Source organism: Dermochelys coriacea, chromosome 1, assembly GCF_009764565.3.
Source record: "Dermochelys coriacea isolate rDerCor1 chromosome 1, rDerCor1.pri.v4, whole genome shotgun sequence".
In the NCBI taxonomy this organism is placed as follows: Eukaryota; Metazoa; Chordata; order Testudines; family Dermochelyidae; genus Dermochelys; species Dermochelys coriacea.
Window position 1 is genome coordinate 335665539 of NC_050068.2, and position 27508 is coordinate 335693046.

A 27508-nucleotide genomic window follows, 5' to 3' on the forward strand; every position below is an offset into this window, starting at 1 on the left:
TGAGATTCACGTCCTGTTGGTTTTTAAAAGTGCTCTTAGATCTTTGTATGATAGATGCAAGTACAATGTTATTATTATCAGTACTATTAGTAATATTTAGTATATTAGGATCTGTTGTGCATAAAAAAGTAAAGTATGTTTACTTATACTGAATGAAGGGTTTGCCTCCATGTTTGTAGCCACTGGAAAATAGTCATGCAAATAAACATTTCAGTGAGATGAACTCTGTACGGAAGGATGTGACACAATTGGAGTACTATCACTAGACAGCATCTATTGGTATATTGAAATAGGTCTACCAAATTACACTAGGTTCTAGCACTTGGGAAGGAATTGCTCTCCTGTTATTTTCGGTGAATACTTAGCTATATCCATTATGTAAACATCCTACTCACAGTAATCCAGTAAGGACATAAGGTACAGACTGTTTATTTTGAGAAATAAAGCATTCAGGATTAGGCAGGAATTAGGATGTAGCTGCAGCCATCACTTGCAGTTTTGCAGTTTTCTGATGTGTGGAAACCTCAGATTGTCCATTTCATGTGACTCTTTCTCACTCTCCATAAAATATAAATTAGTCACTTTACCTAGAAAATAGTTTAAGACCCCGATTCATGAAAGCACTTAAGCACATGTAAAGCATTAGAAACATGCCCAAATCCCATTGACTTCAGTGGGAGCTAAGCACATATTTAAGAGTTTTCCTGAACTTCGACCTAAATCATGCAGAAAATCATGCAAAAAATAATAGCCCTCACAAATGTGAATGGGTATGTGTGAGATATTCACATTTGTGAGGGCTATTATTTTTGTATAATCTGAACTATGATATTATTTATCTGGTGCTAAATGTGTACTGGGAGTTTTATTATAGGTGAGACTGGTAATACTACCTATTGTTAAAGTTGTCCAACACTTTCCATGATAAGACCCTTGTTTTGGTTGCTTATAACTTAGTCAAATTAACTGCTTGGGCTGAAATTTTCCAAAAAAAATCAATCTGAGATAGAACACCTGGAAAATTTCAGCCAGTTTGGCAGTTTCCAAGAATGAGGCTAGGGAAAAATATATTGTTCTGCCCATTTAAAAAAATTCTTGAACTTTTAGGGTCTTGAATCAGGAGTGTGTAATAAAGGAGATTGGTGAACCCCTGCATCATTTGATTCAGAAGTTGAAAGATGTGCAGTGAATGAGGAAGGGGATTGCAGGAAGAGAAAGGATGGTCTTGTGGTTAAGGTAGTTGAATGCTATGCTGGAGAATTTGATTTTGTCCCTTCCTATGCCACAGAATTTCTGTGTGATGCCAGGCATTTAAACCAGACTTTTCACTGATAGTCACTAATTTTCTGTTCCTCAGTTTCTGGATGCTCAACTTGATACCTTGGGGTCTGCTTTGCAGATGTGCTGAGCTCTCATCTGCAGTGAAGCCAATGGGAGTAGCACTTTGAACAGTATCCTGGGAGAATTCTGCACCAAAAAATTTAAAATTCTGCACACAATATTTTATAATTCTGCATATTTTATTTGTCAAAATAACACAATATAATCACTCCAGTTTCAATTATTTCGGTAATTTATTTCAAAATACCCGTCAACAAGTATGTCAATAACACAGACAACAGCAAAAATGATTCCCCCAGGAGTAGAGAGTTAAAGAAACCCTTACATCAACCCAGTTCCAGTTGAAGGATGCTGGAGGGGGCTGTGTGGGGCCCCCAGAGCTCAGACACCTACACTCCCATTTCCTAACTTTTGAATACTTAACTTTGCTAACTTTTCTTAACTTTTGACTACTTGATTTTGCAACCTTAATGATGTTCTTAACATCATTTTTATGAGTTTAATAGATAAATATGAAAACAAGGAACATGCTCCAATGAGCTTACGGTTTAAGTAGACAACAAGCAAAAGGGGATGGAATACAAAAAACAGCACATGATTGTCTCTCACACACGCTATCTCTCATTATTGTCTCTTTTGTTAAAATTTTCTAGAAGGGAGGAATAGAGGTTTTAGCCCTTGTTACTGAAGAAGTGTCTTTGCAGAATGCCTCTCTGTGAGGGCTCAGCCAAGGTTGTGAAAAGACTCTCTGGGGGGGGGGGGAAGGGATGGGAGGAGGTGAATTGGATTTTCATCTGGACTTCTCTGGATTTGCATCTTTTCAAACTCATCAGAGAAAGTTATTCTTGCCTCGTCTTCCAACAACAATGTCCCATTCAGACACCCTCTGACAAGTGGTAGCAGATGTCCAGGCCTTGCAGGCCAGCCTCTCAGTGGAGAAGAAATCAGCCAAACAGAGTCTGGTTATATTTTAAGTGTAATTTGTTTTATTTATACATTTGCACCAATACTGGAATAAAGATTGTCAAGCAACATCCAGGGCAATCTTCTTCCAGGAATCTTTGGCCAGCACCAATGCCCTGTTCCCAAGAGCAACCCAGCTTAAGAATTTACTCTAATCAGATGCCAAGGCAAGAGAGTGTACTCTCCTGATGGTCCCATGGCTACCTATACACAGAACATTGTATACTAACTACACAGCATACAGTTGTATACTAACTACAAAATTAACAACTTCGCATATTTTCCTGAAGAGTGAATATTTACTCACAGGCAAAGAAAAAGGTGGTGTGTAAGAGTGTTACCTCGTGATACCTTCCAGAACATAATATTTTAGCTTGAACTCTGCACATTTGTAGATAGGCTTGGCAGAATTCATTTTTTTATAATTTTGACAGATAACATCAATGTTTATATATAAGCATTTTTATATTTTATCAATGCACATGTTCACAGTTGTGCAAAATTATGAGGTATAAGCATTTTTTTTACAAAAATATTTAAATTTGCATAGTCATAGGGAATTTTGGGGGGTCAGAAAACTGGAGGACAGATAATTTAATGACAGGAGACACTGAGATTTTAAAAAGGTAAAGCTTTATAACCATTAAAAAACAAATTGTCAACATCACATGTCCAAATATACTTTGCCTAGCTATTAATTTTTATTATTATTAATGGAAATATTCTATTATTGGTTTGTGATTAAATGGTACTCTTGAAGACTTTCAAAAGAAAAAAGTTGCATATGACCTAAAATTGAACAGGATACTGATTCAGTGTTTTCCAAGTAAAGGAACTCTGCTTGGTATTGAACACCTCCAACTGAATGCAAAGGGCCAGATCTTCAGCTGATATAAATTGATAGCCCCACTGACTTTAATGGAGCTGTTTTGATTTACCCCAGATGAGGATCTGTCCCAAAGTTGAGCGAGCTCAGAACCTCTGAGAAGCCACTTATCACCTAATAGGACTGGGGACATTGGGCCAGCTATAGCACAAGACAATGTCAAACAATGATGAAGCCTTTGTGCTTTATGAGTTCTCCCTTACCTTATCTTTGTGCTTTAGCCTTCTTTGTAGTATAATATTTAATGACTAAACAATATGAGTTCTCCTTTACCTTTCAGCAGGTGCTGTCTACAGCTTTCCAGATTCTCACAGATGTTTCTCATCTGTCAATGATGAAGCAAGGTACCTTCGGTCAGTGTGGGCATTTTGAAACTTGAGGTGCAGTTGACTAACACACAAATACTGCACGCCAAATATATGCTTTTGAAGAGAAATTTGTACCATAACTAGTGGCACCATTGTGAATGAATAGGATTGTTTGCTCTGGAAGAGTAAAAGGAGGTGTCCCCTACATTGAGAGTTGGTCAGGAATTATTTTACAAAATGCTAATTTTCTTGGAAATGGACAATTCATCAAAACTGAAACTTTTCATGCAAATGTATTGTTTTTGACAAATATTGAATTGCAAACTTTTCTTAGTTTTAGGATGGAAGAAAGAGAGAGAGAGAAAGAGACATCCCAGGATGGTCAATAACCTAGTAATTAGGACACATATCTGGGAGGTGGAAGAGCCAAGTTTTATAGCCTTCTGGGTAGTATATACCCAATAGAGATACTCAGGCAGGTCAGGAAACAGAGCTTGCTTAAATACCTTTGAGGATCTGGACTTAGGAGACTCTCCATTGATTTCCATGGGCTTTGAATCAGGCCTATATTGATTTCATGGTCCTTCAGCCTGCATGCCAGAGGAGAGCATTTTCTAAAGAAAAAGAAAAGGAGTACTTGTGGCAACTTAGAGACTAACAAATTTATTTGAGCATAAGCTTTTGTGAGCTACAGCTCACTTCATCGGATGCATTTGGTGGAAAATACAGAGGGGAGATCACTTAAGATGATCACTCTCCTTACAGTGTGTATGATAAAACCCATTGTTTCATGTTCTCTGTGTGTGTATATCAATCTCCCCTCTGTTTTTTCCACCAAATGCATCCGATGAAGTGAGCTGTAGCTCACGAAAGCTTATGCTCAAATAAATTTGTTAGTCTCTAAGGTGCCACAAGTACTCCTTTTCTTTTTGTGAATACAGACTAACACGGCTGCTACTGTGAAACCTGTCATTTTCTAAAGACTTCTGTTGTGCTAGATTCCACAGGTGGAAGATATGCATTTGATCTCTGTCTAAATAGGCAAGGAGTAAGCTTTCATAGAAGAAATTATCTCACTGGTATATCACAGGGGCCTCCAAGAATATAAACCATTCATTTCTTCTGCTGCCTCATTTAAATATCTGTTGAACCTCATTGCTGATTCTAAAGCAGGATTGTCTGGATGCAATACACAAATTACATTATTGCACAAAAATTGCCAGAGATACTCTAATTTGAAGCTTTGTAGTTAGCTTTATGGGCTCTTTCTCCATTAATTTTAATTAACAAAATATTCCTCAATTCAGGAAACTGCTTTCAAAGCAGTGTTTTCACTTTCTTGGTTGTCATTGAGGAGCATGTTTCAGACATGGGAAAAATAAGGTCAGGTCATACAGTGAAGAGGCTGAAATGAAGAAGGGGGAGCTGGTACCATCCAACATGGATTCAATGCCAGATCCTTGATATCTGCTGCAAAGCTGCCTTAACAAACCAAGTGGGGATTCCCCTTGCAAAAGGGAGTTCCCAGTTTGTACAGAGCCAGCATAACCTGTTCTACACCACCTCTATTTTATCCCTCCTTGGTACAGAGGGAGGGAGGCAGCATGGCTGGAGTGCACTGCACTTTGGCTGTGCCAAGTGGTTTAACAGCCCTTAGGGGCCATTACAAGACAGCACAGTTCAGATCAGCTCTGAGGCTGCTCTAACATGTGCTTGGGGCCAAACCATTCTAATGTCACTTTTGCCCCCTCTTCACCATTATCTCAAGGTGTGTTGAATAGAGATGTGGTGTACCTGAGGTCTGGGGCATGGCATTTAGGTGCCATAGTTTCCCAACTTCATTGACATTTTTTGTAGGATATTATTGTTTAGATGGCACAGCTCTCATCCCATCCACATTCTGGAATGATAGAGCAATGAAAATACAGAACATGACAGCGATAGCATGTTTAGTGCTTACTTTCCATGTTTGACTTTAACTGTTGATTAGGAACCTTTTGTACTAGAGTGAATTACAATTACACCAGTCTAGGGAAGAAAAAGAAGGGCAGGACCAGAAAAAGCAGGTTTGGTTAGTATGGCTTGAAGTGCACTGAAAGTTTTGAATCGGGCGTTGCACACCATAAAAATCTCACTCTGAACTGAAAACAGAATTGTGAGTTGTGTGAGTTATACACTGATGACTATAATCTCTTGGGACAGGAAGCAATATTTGTACAGCACCTACCACATTGTGGGTACAATTGGAAACATTTGATAAATAACGGTAACAAGTTAAGAGTCAGATCATATTTGAGAAATACCGAGTAAATGAGAAGTATCTCACATCCCAGAACCACAGAATTTGATTTCAATCTGACTGATGTAACTCCGCTGACTTCTTTCAGAGTAGCTTCATAAACAGACTCCAAGGAGAAACTGCTGAGCTTGAATTAATATGCAAACTAGATACCATTAACTTGGGTTTGAATAGAGACTGGGAGTGGCTGGGTCATTACACATATTGAATCTATTTCCTTAAGCTAAGTATCCTCACACCTTCTTGCCAACTGTCTAAATGGGCCATCTTGATTATCACTACAAAAGTTTTTTTTCTCCTGCTGATAATAGCTCATCTTATCTAATTAGCCTCTCACAGTTTGTATGGTAAATTCCATCTGTATGTGTGTGTGTATATATATATATATATCTTACTATATGTTCCATTTTATGCATCCAGTGAAGTGAGCTGTAGCTAATGAAAGCTTATGCTCTAATAAATTTGTTAGTCCCTAGGGTGCCACAAGTACTCCTGTTCTTTTTCCTTTGACTTCTGTTACTCTTGTTTTTCATGGGTGTAACTGGGAGTAGAACTGGGTCCCATCACATGTGTAATCTGGCACTATGGTCGACGCAGGGGAGGTCTGCAATTGGAAAAGTTATGCTTTTTATATATTGTGATCAAAGTGCGTTAGCAGAGTTGTGTGGGAAAGTTTTCATGTCACCTGCCCAGACTTTTTTTTTTTTTTTTACTCCAACCACTGCTTTCAGTCTCTCATTGAAATGAATTCAAATTGCCCCCTGTAGATTAGAGGCAACAGGGGCTATCAAGAGACTGGAGAAGATGTAAATCTCAGCTAAGCTTTAATTATCCTTTATTCTAATTTGAAAGGACACTTTCTCAAAGTGCTGGGTATGTGATCAGAGAGTAGGGTGGATCCAATTGAATAAAAACCTGATTTAGGGGAAAGACTGTTGATTGTTAGGTCTTGAATTGTCAGTATCAGGTCAGTGGTTTGCACCGTCATAAGGAAACCTGGACAGAGTCAATCTAACTAGCTCCTTTTGTGAATTACAGAGCTCTTAAGGATGTTGGACAGATAGACACAAGTTTTCATGCATAGCTTTCCATCATGAAAATATTGTCTTCCTTGAAAGAAGTCAACAGAACAAGACAAATATATTTTCCATTAAAATTCTATTCCTGATATTGTAAAATTCTAAAGTGGTTTTATTTTTCAACTCTGAGGATATGATTGAGTTTCTAGGAATGATTCTAAATCTTTGTCCCAATTCTGTATATTAATTAGCCCACCCTGCATTAGATATTAAATATTTTCTTTGCATTTTTATATTGCCAGCTCAGTAGCTAAACTCCATTTAAAATTATAACAAAAAGAGGGGCTTGTTGCATTTGGGGAATAATATTTGCCTTTTAAAATAAACTGAATTAAAGCCACTTTAATTTTGAATGTTTGTCTACACAGAAGTTTAATGCATTTTAACTAATCCACGTTAAATTCACACCTTTAGTTAATTTGGATTAATTTTCCTGAGTCCTTTTCCTGATATAGAGAAGCCCTAAGTCCTACATTCAAATGTGACTTTGGAATTTAGGAACCTAAATCCCATTTTCAGAATAGCTTTAGGCACTTAGGAACAAGGGCTCACTGAAAGACAGTGGTACATAGGTTCTTTAACTCCAAAGTCACATTTGAAAATAGGACTCCAGAGGAAAGTAAATTACTGTACTGCACTGTTTCATCTTAGGTTTCAGAGTAGCAGCCGTGTTAGTCTGTATTCGCAAAAAGAAAAGGAGTACTTGTGGCACCTTAGAGACTAACAAATTTATTTGAGCATAAGCTTTCGTGAGCTACAGCTCACTTCATCGGATTGTTGGTTTTTGTTTTTTTTTTTCCACCAAATGCATCCGATGAAGTGAGCTGTAGCTCATGAAAGCTTATGCTCTAATAAATTTGTTAGTCTCTAAGGTGCCACAAGTACTCCTTTTCTTTTTGTTTCATCTTAGTTTTCCTTTTGCATCTCACTAACTCTGGGGTTGGCCTTATTCCCTGTCACTCCCCTATGTGGGGAGTTTTGTTTAGTTTGTGTAAACACATTCACTGCATACAAGTTCTAAACATGACTATGATACTTCCTGGCTATGTTAATTAAATCAATTTGCGAATGCTAATGTTAGATGTTGAAAGCCTGTATATGCCTCAGTTGCATGACATTTCATGAGATTGAAATGGCACTGTTTATAGATATTGTGATCTCCCCAGTGGACACTGTCTACACTTTCATTTCTTGATAACTTGTACCTTTTCCCCTTGTTGAAGACTGACTTTCATAGCAATATCACTTATGGGGCTTGAGCATTAATAATGTTCCCTTTCATGGTTTGATAAACTGCCTTCCCTGATGAGTGGGTTTAATTGCATTTTTTGATGGAGGTTTCCAGAATAAGGCAAGAGGTTAATTTTTGCGGGGAAGGGGCTCTTTTTAATAGCTATTAATTTTTAACTAATTCCTGATAGGTTTTTTATTGTCAGAATCTGCAAATAGTAAGACCAGAACTAAGTTTTAAATAGATGTATATAGAAAGAGACAAAACATTTATCTTCTGTTCTACTAGCATTTCTGCAACTTCCTAGTCTTTAATAAGGCCCAGTGGAAAAAGGCCCAATTTTTCTGCTGTGTTAACAAGCATTTAGCTGTTAGGCTGTGTCAGACAGCTGGTTATAGCTCACTGAGTCTCTGGCCATGTCATCTCAGGCCATGGTGTGGTTTAGAGCACGCTGAGGGCTATACTAATGGTCCTTAAAAGCTGGGGATTGACAGAGTTCACTGCACTATGAACACACATCTTCCATATGCTTTCCTGCCCCTACCCTTCATGCCCTCTATATCAGGAACAAGAAGGACAGGTGGCCTAGGAGCCAGCTATGCTGGCTTTATGCAAGGTGGGAACTTTCCCACTATGAGGGAATTCTCACCTCTAGGTATGGTCTATGTCTAGGTATGGCCAGATCTTGGCCCCTTTGTGCCACTGGTGCAACACAAAGAGGGAGGGGGCTGGATAGGGGGAAAGAATCTGGCTCCAAATATCTGTTGTAAAGAATTCCTTCAAAAAAGAAATTTTACGTAGTCTGACTATTACTCCTTTGCGGACACTGAAGAATCCTTAATCTCCACTTTGCATACACAGTTAGAGGGCTGGTAGTGAAGTGCATATATTCTAATTTTCCTAAATGCTCTTTAATAATAAAAATATGTAGTTTAAAGAATTTCCATTGTCTCAGTTTCTGTAACAGGACTTCAAAGTTTCAAAGATATACAAAACCCATAGTAAAATGTAAAGTGGACTTGCCAAGTCTAACTGGTAATAGCTACATATACATGAACTGTATCTTAAAAAGCATCATGTTTAGTTCAAAAGTTAATAATGTTCATGTTGTTATAAGGTAATAATTGCCCAATAGGGATAATCTGGATTCATTTCAGAGACCAAATAGACACATAATAAAAGAAAACAGGTTGGTTTTAAAAATTTAAATGTTTTATGTCTTTAAAATATCATGTGACTCTTTCATTTATTAAGACAGAGAACACTTCAAGAACTGCTATACAACTGGATACTAGCGGGCCAAACTCTACTCTCAGTTTCACAGTATAAAAACATACATATAAATTCTATGGTATATTGAAGTCTACAGTATATTGAGTTACTCCATGCTCATACCAATGTAACTGAAACCAAAACTTGGACCAGCATCCCTAATGACAAAATGTCTGTTTTTAGTCAAGGTATACTTGTGGCATTGAAATCTTTTTTGCTAGAATATGATGGGTGTTTCATTTAGAATATTTGCCTTAAAACACAAACCCAAGAAAGGTCATATACTGTGTCTTTGGACATCCAGATTTTTAATTGATAAAATTTTAATGAAAATGTTATTCCTTTACTTTTCATCTCTGAAAACCAAATGGTTTATATCAGTGCAAAGCTAAGCAAATGTTGTTTGGGATTTTTTTCCAGTAGAGGTCAATGGAATTCAGTGACTGGCGACTGTTATGATAAGGTAATAGAAAAGGATGAAAGCTAGGATTGATTGAACAGCTGTGAAAGAGATGCTGGTCCAATTGTATTTAGATTACTGATAAGGTAATTCCCCCAATGATTTGTTACATTCAAATTACAATAACAGAGAATTGCCATCAACAAGGCATAAAGTGCAGTTTCAGACTTATCTAACTCATAATGTAGGAGGAAGCAAAGTTACTGATTGCAAAAGTTTTTTGGTTTTAGAGCAACAAAAATGGATATGGCCTTCATACCACTGTTAAAGATCATATTCTTATATAAATTTGGCTTGTGTTACATCTGGAATAAAAAATGATTACTTGGTGATATTCCCAGTTAGAGTCATCATTGTGTAACCATTTACCCATAGAAGTTACCATTTTTCTTTCCTTTTTTCTGCTGAGCTTATCTTGAAAGTGAAGGGTAATTGTTAAAGTCCAATATATATGCCGTAAGACAAATGCTGCTACAAGCCTCACTAATACCTTCATTATTTATAAAGCATTCATGTCCAAAATCTAATCAGAGAATTCTGGGATTTTTCTTTAATGGACATTAGAATAAGTGATGCAAAATTAATTAATTTGAAGAAAATCTCAACACAAAGTCCTGCTCTGAAGAAGCTGTGATGGATAGTGATGGTTTGAATTACATCACAACAAAAGATTTCCCTTAGGTCTTCTGATAATTAATTTGTTTTCTGATGGAGCATTTCTTATAGGGGATTATTGCACTCCCTTATAATATATTCTCTTCACTGAAGGCCAGATTCTGCTACCTTTGTTCACATTGTGATGTCAGACTAGTACTTAAGTTAGAAGGGGCTACTCACCGGGACTAAGGGTGGCAGAATCACACCATGGGACGGTATTCATCTAGGCAATCCAGTACAATTAATTAACATTGAAATTGTAGATCTGCTTCTCAGAACAAAATAAAGGACACTGACCAAGTTTGGGTCTCGGCTGAGATGCAACTTCTAGACATGTAGATGAAGCAGCTTGGTGTAGCGATAGTGAGTCACGATTCCTTGTCTGGTTTCTCACTTGTTTCAAATAGGAGAATTAAGTCACTGGAGCCTTGTGCTGGATGCAGTTTACCTCCTTTACCAGCTAAACTTTGCTGTTCGGTGTATTATGAGGGGCTCTGTTCACTGTCTGCAAGTCTCTGCCCTCTTCTCACCCATTGTTTATTTGCAGGGTGTAGTGGCCCCATAGTGCCTGCAGTGTCCTCTGCATATGGGCAGCGAAGTGTGGAGAGCCCTATAACACTTCCTCCATCCCCTGAACAGAAGTTGGGGTGAGGAGAGCTTACATCTTTTCTCCCCTGCACAGCCTCCTTTAAGCAAATGGTCAGACATACAGTGATGTCTGACTTAGAGCTATTTCAGGAAGTATGTAACAAGAAAAGTATGCATCAGTTAGAGCAAGATATGTATCTGCACATAGTGAGCAAGTGCTCACTTAATGCACTGTGGCTGACAAAAGCCTGGTGATACAAGAAGGAAATATTCTAGCAAGATGTTGTGGGAAGCATCATTAACATTTCAGAAAAATCCCCTTATGATGGCTGTGATACTTGTTGATTCATCTTTTATATATCGCTAGGAGTTGCACAATGAGACAATATCACTTGAGGCAAAGCAACAGAGATGGGGAAATTTCTGAAAGCAACAACCCACTCATTTGGTTAGCAAGCAAGTTCTGACATGAGATTCTGAATTTATAATGCATCTGTATAGTCACCAGTAATGGGCTTGGGCCAGCTCCAGTTCCCACTGCAGACAAGGGGAATCTTTCCAACACCTTCTATAGAAATTGGATAGGGCCCTGGATTGTAAACAGTAGAAAACACAGGAAGATACTTTATTGTAAAGACTTTAAAAGGAATATTGGGCTAAATCTTACATTTTTGCTCAAACTTCCACTAACTCCAAGAAGAGTTTGCCTGAATTAGGACTGAGTAAATACTAATTCCAAAAGGCCGAGTCTCTTCTCTGTTACACGTTCTTCTCTGCAAATTTCTACTAAAATCAGTAAAGTTAAACTGGCATAAAGTTAGCATAACAGAGTGGATTATCAAGCCTTGGGTAAGGACCCCAGGGTTTCACTCACTGCATTCATATTAGTTATATTTGTGATTGTCTACTTCATTCTCAAATAAAAGGAAGTGTAGTAAAAATAAAGCAGGCTTGAATTCCTTGTGCATGCAAAACTTCTATTGACTTCACAAGGAAGGATCTGATCCTTAATCTCTGTATGTATGTCTGGACTGAAATTCCATTAGGAAATAAAATAAACATATATTGAAAGGGGTATTTGGGAGTGGTTCTACCAAGGTGCTTTGACAAACCCAGCATTCAGATTCAAGTAAAAGACACATTGGATCAGGGGTGAAAGTAATATGAATCACTTACCGGTATGGGGGCCTGGCTCTGGGCCCCTGGAAGGGATGGAGCCTCGGGCAGAAGAGTGGGGCTGGGGTCAGCCTCCCACAGCCAGCCCATCAACGCTGCCTGGGGCTCCGGCAACGATTTAAAAGTGCCCGGGGCTCTGGCCCCTGCTGCAGTAGTGCCGGCAGGGAGCCACGAGTCCTTTTAAATCACCAGTCCCGGGGCAACTGCCCCTTTTGCCCCCCCTGTCAGCAGCCCACAGGGGGCAAAAGGGGCAATGACATTAAAGCGCTGTCATGGCAGCACTTTAACGTCGGCTGCGTACAGGCCAGTACCGGCTTCTTACCGGTACGCCGTCCTGTCCCATCCCGGCGTACTTTTACCCCTGGATTGGATCAACAAAAACCTCAATCCATTAAAAATGTTTTATGGCATCTCAAGTAGAAAGATTAAACCAAATGCAAATATTTAGGGATTGGAAATGTTAGAAAGAATAAATAAAATAAGAGTAGAGACCATACCATGGACCACAGCCTTAAAGGAGATTGCAGTGGTGGAGTTGAGAGCAGAATTTGGCCTGCAATCTCTTGAACAATTCAAACTCCATGTGGCCTCAGTGAGAGGAAAAACTGAAAACTCATCAGAATTAGAAACTTTTACAACATACAGTGCATTTCCAAGTATTAGCTTTGGTCATCTGCATCAATCTTGTTGAAGGTCAGCTGGGAATAGCAGCACCAAAAGTGATAAAGTCTTTATTACATTTGAAGTATTTCCATCCACTATACATCTACCTTTTAAAGGTGATATTAAGGTCACAGCACAGTGATTAGAGCTTTACAGAGAAATGATCAAAATGACAGGAATGAGTACAAGCTGAAGACATATAAAATGGAAATAAGAAAATGGTCTCCAAGCAATTACTCAAGAAAGGGAAATTGGCAAGCTACAGCACCTCATGAAGTACTGTTTCCATGTTTTCAATAAAACAACTGGAGAAAGGATAGAGGAAGTCAACCAATGATTACAAGAACAGGTAACTATCGTGTGCCTTCATAGGTCATGCACAAAGCAGGCTTCCACCCTTCAATATGAAAAAAAATAATGAATGAGGGTCTTGCATTGTAGACATCAGTATTAATTACATTGAGTTTGTGAAGGCGCTCATCATGTAGTCCCTGTCATTTTAATTCAACCTTTGTTGTAAATATGGGTTTATTTTAAAGCTGATCAACACAGTACCTAGCCCATATGACAAGCTGACAGTGAAAAGAATTTATCAGCATCATTGCTCTTCCAGGAATGTGTCCTTTCATTGCTACTTCTGTCATAATCTCTTCTGTGGCTCCTGGCTGAATACTAAAAAAACTGTTGGATGAAAGGCACTTGGAAACTAATTAATTTGAGGAGGTAGAATAGTTAATTTGTATTGATTGAGCAAGTGCCATTGCTCTGCTCTTCAGCAGCCCTTTACAGAATATCATAGGAGGCAGTGCCTGGTTATATTATTTGCCAAAGTAATAATGCAATGCCTGAAAAACAAGCAATGTGACTGGAGAATATGTAGCCTCTCTGTCTCTGTCTGAACCTCACCCTACTAGAAATTGGTAGTGAGGGAGAATCATCGACACTTGAACTTTGTTTCATGTCCTCAGACTCAGTTGTCAGTTCCTAGTGAATAGAAGGCTGTTTCTGATTTCACTTCAGGTTTTGCAATATTATGGCTCCAATATTGTGAGTTCTGGTTTACAATGGCATAAATATGATTAGAATCAAGACCTAGGAACCTGATCCAATGCCAACTAAAGTCAATGGGATACTTTGATGGGCATTGGATTGGACCCAAGGGGAGAAATCCTAGCTCTATTGAAGTCAGTTGGAAGATTGCCATTGATTTCACTGGAGGCAAAATTTCACTGTAGGTGGTATCACATTTAACACCTTTATCTGTTCTGCAAAGAAGCCAGAAATTGAATGGGCAGGAAAAATGAACTATCTCTGCATACCCTTTCAGCTCAAAATAGACTCACATTTGCAGAGCAGTGTTAAAGAAGATGTAATTGCTCTTGACTATGCTGTACTTCTTCTTCTTAATGAGAACTTCAGATAACAGTGCTATAACTTGACACTGTCAGTAGACATTAAATTAGAAAACAAAGTAATGCACAAAGCAGAAACAGTAGATGTGAAATAATTAGAACTAAGTGGTAATCCCATCATTTCAGTTCTCTACCAAGCAGAAATGGTGGATGATGCATTCTCATATCATTTATACTGGGTTCACATTTGTGTAACTCCATGGAATTCAATGGCGTTACTCCTGATTACACCAGAGTAACCAAGAGCAGACTCAGACCCTTGGGAATTTAATCTGAAAAAGTGTGTGAGAGAAAAAGTATAAAGGCTTTTGACAGCTATATTATGTGGAGAATTATCAGATAAAAATAACATGAATGCATTTCTAACCAGGAGAATCTAAGACAAGTTAAGCTATCAATCATTTGTATCACTCACCATTCAGTAAAGAGATTCAACATCTGAATCAGTCATTACAGTGTAAAGGAGAATTAGTAAAGTTTCAAACAAAATGCAGATAAATGAACGGGAGGACAATGCAATTGAATTTTAAAACTTGACAAGAATCCAGAATTATTTCATCAGGCTGATATGGGAACATTTGGTTTCTTCTTGTTATGCAAGAAATTTGAGAAGTTAAGTCTTAGGTAGAATGATTTTTTAAAAGTGTAAATCATATAATATACTTTTATGTATCATCTTTCCTTCAGAAGGAACCTAGAGGACAGTAAAAAGTATGGGGAACATCCCTAGTTCCTTATTAATTTTTGGCTCAGTCCCTATTCATGCAAGCTCCTCTTCATACCAATGAGAGTTTGCCTGAATAAGAACAGTGAATATTGAGCAAAATCTAAGAAAGACTTTAGGGTTTGCCTCAATGCATATTGTATTACACCTTCTTAATTTTGTTTTTAGTTCTCCTGGGATATGTACATATATTACTTCTTTCCACTACACAGAAATTAGGCAGGAATCTACTTTCAAATGTACCTTGTTCAGTTCATTATAAAGTTTATTCCTTTTATTTTTTAAAAAAAATAATTTTGCTTACAGATTACTACAAAAATGTACTCCAATCCTGCAAAGCTATAAAAACTGGCATCATATCAAACCAAAAACATACACCTCAAATGGTCCATGTTTTAGATCAATGTATTTGTTTGTTTCATAGACTACAGGAAGAAAGAGAAGTATGGTGCACATTTTTTGTAAAATGGTTTTGCCTTGGATTATGTGAGCACATTGATAGATACAGGGACAGGTGACATCTAGCCTTCAATCACATGGCACAGCATAGTCTGCCTATGCATTACATGTGCCATCTTGTCCAGGCAAGGTATGATGAATCAAGGCAGATAAGTGCACTATGAGGCAGGGTCTGAACATTGCAGCTTCATTGAAAGTCATCCTGGGTAGCATGTTCTGGAGACACCAAACAGATTAGCTGTCTGGAGGCCTGGGCATGCCCGCTAGCCAGCAAACCCCTCGGTGTGGAAGTCAACATACCCTCCACTCCCTTTCCCAACTGTCATCTTGGGCAGTGAACCAGCATGTGAGGAGTAACTCTGGATTCAGTGGAACTCCTCATTTGCTTTAAGTTGTGTGTCTGCTTCAGTGCTTTCTATATTCAGGGCATAAAGCACTAGACTGGAATTCTGCCCAGCTGTTATGGAAGATGTCCCCCATGTTTCTGGGCCCCTGCTGGCATGTGCACAGCCTGGAGCAGAATTTGGCCCATAGCACTAAAATTATTTTCAGTATGAATTGCTAGTGTAGACATGTCTTGAAATGACTGAGTAAAAGGTTTGGATCCCAAATATGTGTAGAAAGAGAGAGAAATGAAGGAAAGGTATGTTTACAAAACCTAATATAAATGCAGTCTGAGTGTTTTAATGAATATTATTTTTACAACAACTTTCATGAAAGTCTGTGTTTATATCTGGGAGTAGCTGAGATGATTCTGTGAACACTTGGACTGAAGAAGGAACTCACTCTTCGTTAAACACAACAGCTGTGTGGAAGTGAGTGAAAACTGGAAAATGAAAGTTGCTAAAAACATAAGTGAAACTGACCCATCTAATATTATTATTCTGATTGCTGAGTATAATGCAATAAGCATGCTAGCTTATAAATGGCAAAAAGTTAATTGGCTTTTTTTTTTCAAATTCTTCCTGTTTCAGCAATCGCAGATGTTATTAGTAATACAAGTAAGGACCTTGTTTAACATGTGGCTTTTATCTCAACAGCTTGTCATGTTTGTCTCCTTTTCCCCATATTTTAATGGCCTGTATGAAATGGCTTATACATGCCCACAAACATTATAATAAGATGGAAGAGTTAGTCTCTGCATATAATTTACTTCAGTTGGCCAGATTCATCCTCAGATATATGCTTGCAACTCTCATTGACTGTAGAAGAACAAAATTTGGCCCACTTCTGGTTAGTTCCCTGGGTAAAATTCCTCACACCTCACCTAAGTTCTCAAAATAGGGTTTCAGTGGACCTTAAGTGGTGCTGTGGCCTTGTGCTGAATTTCATTCATAGTTCAGCGCTTGTGTAACAGTGAGCTTAGACTTTCATCCTTCAGTAACTTGCAAATATGCTTACCTTTATGCACCTAACTGTTCCCATAAAGTCAATGGGGCTGCATATATGCTCAAAGTGAAGTCTTTACAGGATCAGGACATTAGCCCGCAATCTTCATCAAATTAACAAAAAAAAAATCTTTAACTTTATCTTGCAGAGATGTTGGAAACCAACAATGTAATCACTTTCAATGGACTAGCTAATAGCTCCAATTACCACACTTTCCTTTTGGATGAGGAACGGAGTAGACTATATGTTGGAGCAAAGGATCACATATTTTCTTTCAACCTGGTTAACATCAAGGAATATCAAAAGGTATCTTCAATCCTACTATCATTGTTTTTTAACAAAACCTGTGGTACAAATCTTGCTATGCAGAGGTATAATGTATAACTTGACAATAAATATAAACTACATTTAAATTGTCATGACAGCTTATTACAGCTAACCCTCCATCCACCTCCCAAAAAAGAAAATTGTTGCAGCTAAAAGGGGGAGGGGAATAATAGGCCAAATTTGGACCTGGTTTAAATGGTTACACTAGTTCTAAATTTGGACAAATATACATACACAATGCAAGGGCTTGTCTACATGAACATTTAATGAGCAGCAAGCTGGAGTTTGAATGTACTCCATGCTAGCTTGATGTGCTAGTTGTCCATGTAGACCCTGCTGCAGCACCCCAACAGTTAGTGTACTTTAGTCTACTCGTATTTCAAAGCGGGGCAGATCAGGGGACACTAACAAACTGTTAGTGCATGTCAGTAGGTTCCACGTGGACAGGTAATGCTCAGCAGGATAGTGCAGGGTACAGTCACATCCCAGCTTGCCATGAAAACACTTTTTGTGTAGACAAGCGCAAGTCATCAAGATAGGGAATATAGAATGTATGATTTTTAGCTACTCATTACAGAGAACATACGGTAAACCTCATTTTAATGTTCTGTAATTATTTGTGCCTGTCACGTGTTAGGAGCCTGGGCAGAAAAGTTAAAGCTCTAGTATATTTTAGAGGTATTACATAATTATTTTATATAACATTTCACAATTATCCCTATTATAAAGGTTAATCCCTAGATCCTAACATGAAGCATAAAACAGTGGGATTTTACATGCTTATATTTAAGCAATCAAGCTTTAAGGCTTTGTAAAGCTATGGTGCTAATATCTACACAGCTCCCTTTTTCTATGTGTATTTCTTCTGGTTCATGTCCAATATATCCACAGTAGCATAGTCCTTTTTAACATCTCATAATAAGGAAGAGTTGATTGAAAAGTAGTAAAACAGTAGCAGTAGCACCAGTAAATGAATTCACTTTACCTTAAGCCAGCTAGTCACCAAACAGTCCATATTTTTATGTTTACTGCTCAATAAAATGAAGATGACTGTCACAACAGCTCTCACAAAAAGGTCACATTACCATTCACTTTTTTTTTGAGAGTAGGACCACTTCAGTGTTTGTGAGGGTGAGTGTTGATTTCTTTTCCTTAGCATGGAGTGTTTTAAAGAAGTGTGTTTCTGCTACTCATAAACCATAATAGATTGGATACTAATAAAAGAGCGACAGACTGGTAAAAGTTCTTTGCCCTTGATGGAGGACATTACTTTTGGTAAAAGTTGTAGACTTAAATTAAAAGCTGATGTACTGTTCAACTGTGCTTTTGGGTATGCTTCTGCTTGGGTCTAAAAAGTTGTTTTATCTTTTCATTTATTCTAATGAGCTTTGCCAAAGAAGGTAAACACAGAGATGGAGGTTTGATTTGTTATGTTCAAGCATTTAAAATCCCACAACATTTATGGTGCATTTTAGATTCAAATTTTATGAAAGATATATTGTTTCAGCACCAGTGGATTTTTTTCTTGGTATTCCTGACCTTTTGCCCATTTGCCTATTAACTTCCTAAGATGATAGCAATAAATACCTTGTGTTCTGTATTCTGAAGGAAGACAGGCCATTCATTTGTATTCTCTAAGGGAAAAGATAAAAGGGAAACTGAGTATTTTCTTTTCTATTCTCTTTAGAGGAGCTATAAAGGAACCTGGCTATTTATTTGTATCCTCTGAGGGATTCATAGTTTAATGCACAAAACATCTGGAATAATTAAAAGAAAGGATGGTGCTTCCACAGTAGAAAACTGCTCTCTGACATTAAGTGAATTGTATCTTCTATTCTTCAGTCTTCAAACACTTCTAGAACAATGTGTGAAATAATAAACAGACATTATTATATTAAAGAAAGATCATTATTATTGATGGCTCAAAACTGCAGATTCAAAGTGGGATTTGAACATTCCCAAAGATGTAGAGAATTTTTAGATCAGCCTAATATAAAGACCATGGTCACTGAAGAAATTTAGATCCAAATCAAAACTTTTCTAAAGTCTTAGCTGTGTTTGAATCTCAGCTTGTGGTTCAGGTTCATCTCTTATTATTATCAAGTATCACATCATCCCATCATTTTTTAAGCAGGCATCTCCACTGAGATCAATGAGGAATTCTACCTAAGCATTGGAAGTAAGTTATGGCCTCAGCAAAATAGCACAAATAAGGCCAAATTCACCTTGTCATTACAGTGGTGCAAATTCACTGACTTTGGCATCAAGTCAAGAGAATTGCAGCATTATCAGAGGAGAATTTGGCCTGCCCATATTAGAGATATGAAAAACTGGTTAAGATAATATAGGAACTTTTCCCCAAAACTTGAATTGATCCTGAACTGAACCTTTTGGGACTCTAAAAAATTTTGATTTTTTTTAACTTAGTAAATTTTCATTTTCACTTTCTCTACACTGCTTAAGCCAGGAATAGAAGCAGAAAGAATCCTTTGAGAGACTGTGTTCTCATGAAATTTTCAGCCCAAATTTATAGATGTAAGAGGTTCAAATTCTGTTTGGATTATATTATATTATATTATATTATATTATATTATATTATATTATATTATATTATATTATATTAAAGAAAATTCTGAATTTTAGGGTGTTGGTTGAGGTCCACCCTAGACCTCAAAACATCACTAACAATATGTTCTTAATTCTCTTTTGTCACCTGCAATCATCCTATTTTCCTAATACTTTCCCCTTTACTTTATAAATAAGATGTATTGAATACCAAGGTTATAATCCAGTCTTGTGGCCATTCATATTGCATTATCTGAAGTTACCAACTGAATTGTAATCTGGCATTATGTGAAGATCATGTTTTATTCTATATGTAATTCCTAAAAGATTTTCAACAGACATGAATAATTGACTGAAATGGTATCTGGGTTTTCTCTGTAGAAAGTGAGATACCTCTTTTAGCAGAAGTAATACTACAGCAGGCTTAGGGAATATTACTGGAATAACTTTATAGATATTTGCAAAGACGCTTATCCAACTCAGCAACAGCATTCGTGCTTGATGGAATGATAGCATCAAACTAACACAGCCATTTTTATTCATTTAATTGAAGAGCAGGAAACAAAAGTGAATTACTATATTAACTGAACAGTCAAGAGTCCCGTTTATGTTTCAATATTCTCAAACCCAATTAAATGGCACACACTAATAGATATCTATCATATTCAGTGATGTCAAGAAGATGCAAGTTTTGAGCCTGGGTCTCCATTCCATTTTTAAACTAGTGTTGTAAATACATTAAAATCAATATCGATATACCAGTATAACTGAATGGAAAATCAAGCCCTTTGCTTCCATATTTTTCAAAGTCAGTACCAGAGATCCACATTATACACCTGTATTAATAATCTTCTTTGCCATGATTCCCATCATATACACTTTGTTCTGCTTATGTTTGGGGTTTTTTTTCAGCGAAAAGAATAAAGGGAGGAAAGGAACTGGGTGAAGAAACTACATATCACACTTGGTATACAATTTGTGATTACTGAAGCATGAAATGGCATAAAGTGATTTTTATTTTATTTCATTAGATTTTTTGGCCTGTGTCTCATACCCGAAGGGATGAATGTAAGTGGGCTGGAAAAGATATTCTGGTAAGTACAGATCTTTATAATGGTGTTTTGTTTTTGTGTGTGAAGGATTTGAATATTTCATGAAATTTTGTGTTAATTTTTAAAGCACTTATTTTTCCTAAGATTACTCTTCTTACTCTAACATGAGATTTGGGTCACATCAGGTTTTTTGCTTGGTTGGGTATTTTGGTCCAAAGAAATGGATGCTGAGTTTAAATTCATAAGAGGGTGAAAATCATGCAAATTGAAGAGAAAGTGCTTCTTAAAAAAGCACCCACTAAAAGTAAGAATAATTGATACTTATTTAATTTTCTTCTGATTTCATTAATCTTGCACTGAGTTAGCCCCGAATCATGCAATAAGTTCCATATAAACCTTTGTGCCCATATGGCACTTCACTGAAGCAGGTCTCCATGTAGGGTTTCCTTTGGTTCTGCCTGCGTGGAGTTCATTGCAGGATTGAGGCCTAAGTGGTTTTAACTTTCTGCATGAGTTTTGATGTCTCAGGAAAGAAACAGTTATATAATACATGCTTTACTGTACCTTCTCACTTTCTCTCTCACTCACATATCTCCATCTTTGTATATATGAGAGTGAAAGAGATTTCGCCACAAGACCTAACAATTTTTTCAGTGTATATTGATAGCTTAGTCCTGTCTTCCATTATAGGAGCAAAGAGAGAAAGAGGATACATAAACACAATAAGTCAAATGGACACATGCACAGTGGGCCAAGTGGGAAATCGGTGAAGTTTCAAGGCTATGGACTGAGAGTGGAATTGGCCCCATGTGTATACTTTACTGGCCTGAATTTCAGAGATGATTCACTAAAATATTCATAATGCCGATCTTATGCCTCTGAAGAGCTATGTTCTAATACTGTCTTAGTTCAGAAGTGAAAGTGGGTTCATTGGGCTTAACCTAGTCCCTAGAGGACAGTTGTCTACATCAAAAAAACATTTTTGGAACAGCAGAGGTGGTTTAGGTCAGGACTGACATGTATAACCAGAGCTGTATATGTGGAGAGGGTGCTTATGATTTTCATGTGCCTGGCTATAGTATGAGTGTCTCTAGCCACTTCGTAGTCCCCTGATTTTAAATCACTACAAATATTTTTTACTCAAACCACGTATGTATTCACAAGCACTTCCCTTAGAAATATTCTGTGAGCTAGAGATCAGAAAATCTAACCTGCTAGGTAACCCAGAAAGTGCTGTCTGGTGTGAAGTACCTGAAGAAATTAACTAACAATGGCTGCCCAGCATTGTACTAAGTATTTTATATTACAGTAAGCAACAATACCATGCCTTGAGGAGAAACTCAGAAATTTACAGCACTGAGAATAAAAAAGCTTCCTTTACTTAAAAAAAAACACATTTTCTTTTAAAAATTCGCAATAATAAAGTGGTGTGGGGGAGGGAGGGAAAGTTTCAGACATTGCAGAAAGTCAGTTTCCAATATACTCATAGTAAGCAGCCGTATTTTGTTGTGTTGCCCCTAGAATAGTCCAGAAAGAAGATTATGACTCCGGGAGTCACAATCTCACTTCCAGTCACCTCTGTGTGTATGTGCATGCATTACACAACAGGGTCTATATCCCCGCACAGTGTATACTCACTGACACGTCAAGGTAGTTACTACCACTGGACATGAATGTGGAGTAGATCCATGGCTCAGTCCCATCCTGCATTTTCTATCTACCCGCATTGGGTATCCCCATGCACTGGAAGCTTCAGTACAATGTGCTGGCAGAAAGGCATAAGAAGGCATAACTGGGAGTATGGTGCGCAGGACATATAACAATCTAACCCAAAGTGAGGGTAATAGTGTTACAGGTTATACGGGGCTGGTCAGAAAATTTTTAAAGAAGAAAAATGTTGGTAAACAACAGAAAACATATTGCAAAGTTTATTTTCTATTTTCCAACCAGACCTACAAATGTACGCGGTAAACCACAAAGAGTTCATTCTATCTATTTAAATATAAATAAAGAATGACTAGTAATATTTTATGTGGGTTCAGGTCAGCACTGTAGTTTTGGTAGGTGAGTTAGAAATCTGAAACAGGATTAACTCTCAGTGTGTCTAGTTCTCTATTGGTAAACACCCAGAAGTACCATGAATCACAGGTTTGTCCTCCAGTCTTGCTCTTGCCATTTAATAATGCATTAGAAACAAAGTACTGAATGGTGTAACATAATATAACAATTCTAGCTGTAATAACATTAAAGATTGCACATCGTTAAAGAAACTTAGCATTCTTCCTCCTATATTCCTTATAGCTGTTGTCAATACCTAGGAAATGTGAAATATAACGCCCACAAAAATAACTCAATGTGCTCTCATTAAACATAGAGAGGATGCTTAAAGTGGAATATAAAGCACATTTGATTTAATGTTGCTATCACGTGGACCATTGCTAAGATATTAGATATTTCTCCTTTGTGATTGCTCACACTTTCCTAAATGAAGTTCTGTATCTTTTATGACAGTCTCATTTTAACATTTGTAATTATTGATCTCAAGGGGGGCAGCCAATACTGAAATTCAAGTCCCCACTAATAAACCAGGTGCAGTACAGCAGCTGCAATGAAAGTCTTTCCCTAATATTGCCCCAGTGGTAACCTCAAACATGACCTGAGAGATTTTCCCCTCATAATTAAAAGAAATATTTACTGTAGCTTTTATTCTGTCTGAGTCCAAAGGATTCCTTAAATCCACAGTGCCAGTCATGCCAATCTAGGCATAGCAAATTGGTGACATTTCAGTTTGCATGCTGAGGGCAGCATATTATGATATTCTAAATCTAATGATAACTGTTTTATTACTTGTGTAGCAGTTTCATTTGTGTGTTAAAGCACTTTATAAATGTTAATTAGTGAAGCTGTGCAATACCCCTGTTGTATGTTGTCCATTTTATAGGTAGGTAACTTTTTAAAATATGCTTGACTCCCTTTACATATGGGTAAACTGAGAAACCAGGAGATTGAGTCTTGCTCAAGTCTTGCTCAAGATCACACAGTGCTTACAGCAGAAACCACTTTTTTCATAAACAAAATTATCTACTAGACTTTCCCATCAGGTATAGAGCTGTTGCCATTAAACTCTTTATTAGCAGTTAGAGTTGCATGTGATATTTCTCTATCCTTAGTATAGGAAAAACTACAAATAGCAAAGTATTGTTATTAGAGAAAAAGGCAAACTGTAAAAATATTTAATAGCAACCAAGCTACTTTCTTTTATGGCCAAGCTAAACAAGCAAATGTGATAGCCCAATAAAAGGAGACAGAGTTTCTTATTGTTTTGAACACTCAGCCATGGATAGATACTCTCCCTTGATCTACAGTGGTTACATCCTGAAACCTGCCCCTGTAGATTCCTGATCAGGAGTTTGGAACAATCAAAGAATGAATTGTCCCTACAGAATACATCCCAGGTTTTACACTGAACCACTCAGTGCAGACATGATCAATAAAGCTCCTACTAATATAACTCACTACTGAGTTTCAGTATTTTGATTTAAAGAGCTCACAGACACTGGGGCCACAGTGGTAATGTATGACATTTTCTGCATTACATATGGATTAAATAATAGGCAAACAAGAAATAATGTGGCTATAATTCAATCCTGGGGTTCTAGTGATGTCATAAACCATGAGAGTGTAGTTTGAGTGATTTATGTAGTAATTTATGTAGGAAAACCAGTGCATAAACTGGAGCTGAGCAGAAACGTCACCTAGAATTCAAACCATTATTTTGTTACAGTATGAAAAGGTTTGATTAACTTCCCCCTTCTCTTCTATTCGGTGCATCTCTGCACTTCCTAATTTTGTGATGCACAGGACACAGAAGTGCCAAGACATCAAAGGAGTAGTTCTTGTGGTATTTAATTATGAGATTTAACTATGGGATATGGTAAATTCTCCATGATTTGAAGTCTTTAAGGATGAGTTTTAATAAAGCACCTAAGGGTGCCTAACTCCTTCTGAAAATCCCTCTCTAAATCTAAATCAAGTTGGTAGGCTAAATGCAGCGATTACTCTATAGCCTGTGTTATGCAAGATGTCAGACTAGATGATCATAATGCTCCCTTTTGGCTTTAACATCTATTAATCTTTGACTTTCCAATCTACCCAAAACATGCTTGGAAATAGTTTAAAAAATCTGCCTAGAATGTTTGTTCTCACAAGGTGTCTAGACCACATAGAATCAAATAAATTTGTGAAAGCTTTGGAATGTAACCCACACACTTCCTGGGTGTGGTGTCCTGTCCCATCTATGGCACCGAGACCACTTAAAAAGAGAGAGATAAAATAAGCTCGCTTTACAGCCATAGCTAACAGCGAGTTGGCTTTTAACTTGTGGTAGAGACTCATGCACTAAGCTCCAGAGGTCCACGGGTTCGATTCTGCCCGCCGACAACCAGCATCTGTTAGCATTACAGGAACATTCCAAATCTTCTCTTAGCATTTTTAGGACTAATTTATTGTTAGTGAATTGTGACAAATTGTTGGTACTAGGATGATGGTCTTGTATTTATCCATCAATCTGGTGCAATTCATCATAGGCAGCCATAATGCAAGCACATTGTCCAAACTATGTGCCTCCAACCTGTTCTTGTTAAAAGATTACTCTTTAAAAGTAGTTCAGGCTTCATGTTATTAATTCCTTGGCTTCTAAACTACCCCAGCCAAATGGGGTGCCCATTAGTGCTCACTGTGTCATAGTTTTTGTGATGTGGACATTTGTCTGCTTGTGATTGTACTTTGGCCACCGACTCAGCTTGTGAGCCCTAGGAGGTTTGTCTGATCATCAGTGGCCACAGGAATTCAAAGTGTGTTTTATTTACTTGAATAGATAAAAATATATCTGCTGATTTTACTTCAGTGCCGCTGCTAATGTGGAGTCAAATCAAAATTTAAAAAGTCTCTGCAGCTGAGATACATTTGTAAATACATTGCATTTATGCATCTTTGCATCTCAAGAAGTGTTGTTCAGCTCCTTCTTCGAGGATTGCATAGGTGTAAATGAGATCCCAGGCCTTTGAGTTTCAATAGGACACATCCAAGTCAAATATGCCACTGCAGACGTTATCTCCATGAGATGGGAAAGTTCAATTTCCAAACCCTTCCCTGAATCATGTGACAGTGCTCAATTCTAAAGGCCACTACAGCCTTGCATTTGGAAGCATTGTCTGATGGTTGAGATCTGTGATTTCGAAAGGGTGCAATTTACACAGTTGCTTCTCCTCTCCAAAACCATTTTTGATGACATTTTGGAACATGAAGTGAGAAAAAAAATTATTATTCCCTTCAACTTCTTTTTATTACCCCTCTAGCCTTAGGGAAAACATAAAGGCAGAATATAAAAGTAAATTTATTTCATGTGTGCTAGTGTAAATGAAAAACTGAGGAGGGAGACTGAAAATTAATTATAGCATACCAACTGAAAATAGATAACCTGCTCATAAATTAACCAGAAAAGATCAGGCCAGGTAATATCTGACCCCCTTTCCCACTTTCTTATGTCCCCCACCACAGGAGTCAGCTCCAGCTAGGTGGGGAATGCAAGCAAGCACTGTGCTAATGTAGTCTCACCAATGTATAAAACCGCATTGTATAGGCTCCACAAAGCACATGGGGAAGGGTGGAGATGAAGGAGATAATTCCTTGCCACTGGCCAGCGGAGGTCAGCTGGCATGCTGAGGAGAAGAGTCGAACACTGGAGCCTTTCCGAGTACTGCGGAGCTATCTCTGTAACATGTGTTTCCTCCCCAGGGGAATTCTGGCTGAGTTAGGCACAATTCCTCCATGGACCCCCTACAATGCAGCCAGTGGCTTTAAGATACAGTATGTGCTGTAATCAGTCAGTTCAGATGCCAGTACTGGTGTTTGCTTTCATTTAGGAGTTGGCATAGGATGCCTTGTGTAAACTGGCCAAGGCAAATCAATTACTGCGAGGTAGTGCCTTGAGCACTTGAGTAGAGGAAGAATTAAGTTAGTGATGGCAATTCAAGTACTCTGTCCTATCTAGTACTACATAGTTTGATTGGTAATTTCATAATATAGGAACATAATTAAATATCCTTGAAATGATGGCAAAAAATAGTTCTGCCATACATTAAGGAAAATAATATGATAAATATACTTTTGTACTCGTTCTTGTATTGTGAGATTCTCTGAAACTTCAGATTATGATGTATAAATTAATCTGGATCAAGGATAAGAGCTAAATTTTCCTATCTATGGATTATTTTTCTATTCTAGGAGTGACTAGAGAGATTTGCTTCTGAAGGAAAGCTTACAATCATCAAATCCAGTGCAGGATTTTCTCAGCAATGAACTCCTGCCTTAAATTACGAGCCTTGCACAAATAGCACTTTTGTTTTAGAAATGTAGAAATTATTTTGAAGTCACTGGGTTCGGGGGGGGGGAAAGGGGAAACAAAACTGTTTCACAAAATAATGGTTTTCGTATTTCTACTGATGGAGTTTTCCTCTGAGTCCGAGTTTGGCTTTGACAAAGATTGAGGGTTCTTTTTTATATGCTACTGTGCCACCAGTGATTGCTGTTTTGGGACTGCTCTAGACAGATTCCTTGTTATGATTTATTTTGTCTCCATAGGTGGACAGGGTAAGT

General features: G+C 37.6%; 1 protein-coding gene across 1 annotated transcript in view; it reads left to right on the top strand.

Moving 5' to 3' along the window:
• Positions 1–27508, top strand: part of SEMA3A (semaphorin 3A) — a 291534-nt gene that overhangs the window by 134992 nt on the left and 129034 nt on the right. Inside the window, 2 exon segments of the mRNA XM_043497991.1 lie at positions 17056–17213; positions 20831–20893. Coding sequence (XP_043353926.1) covers positions 17056–17213; positions 20831–20893 — 221 coding nt within the window.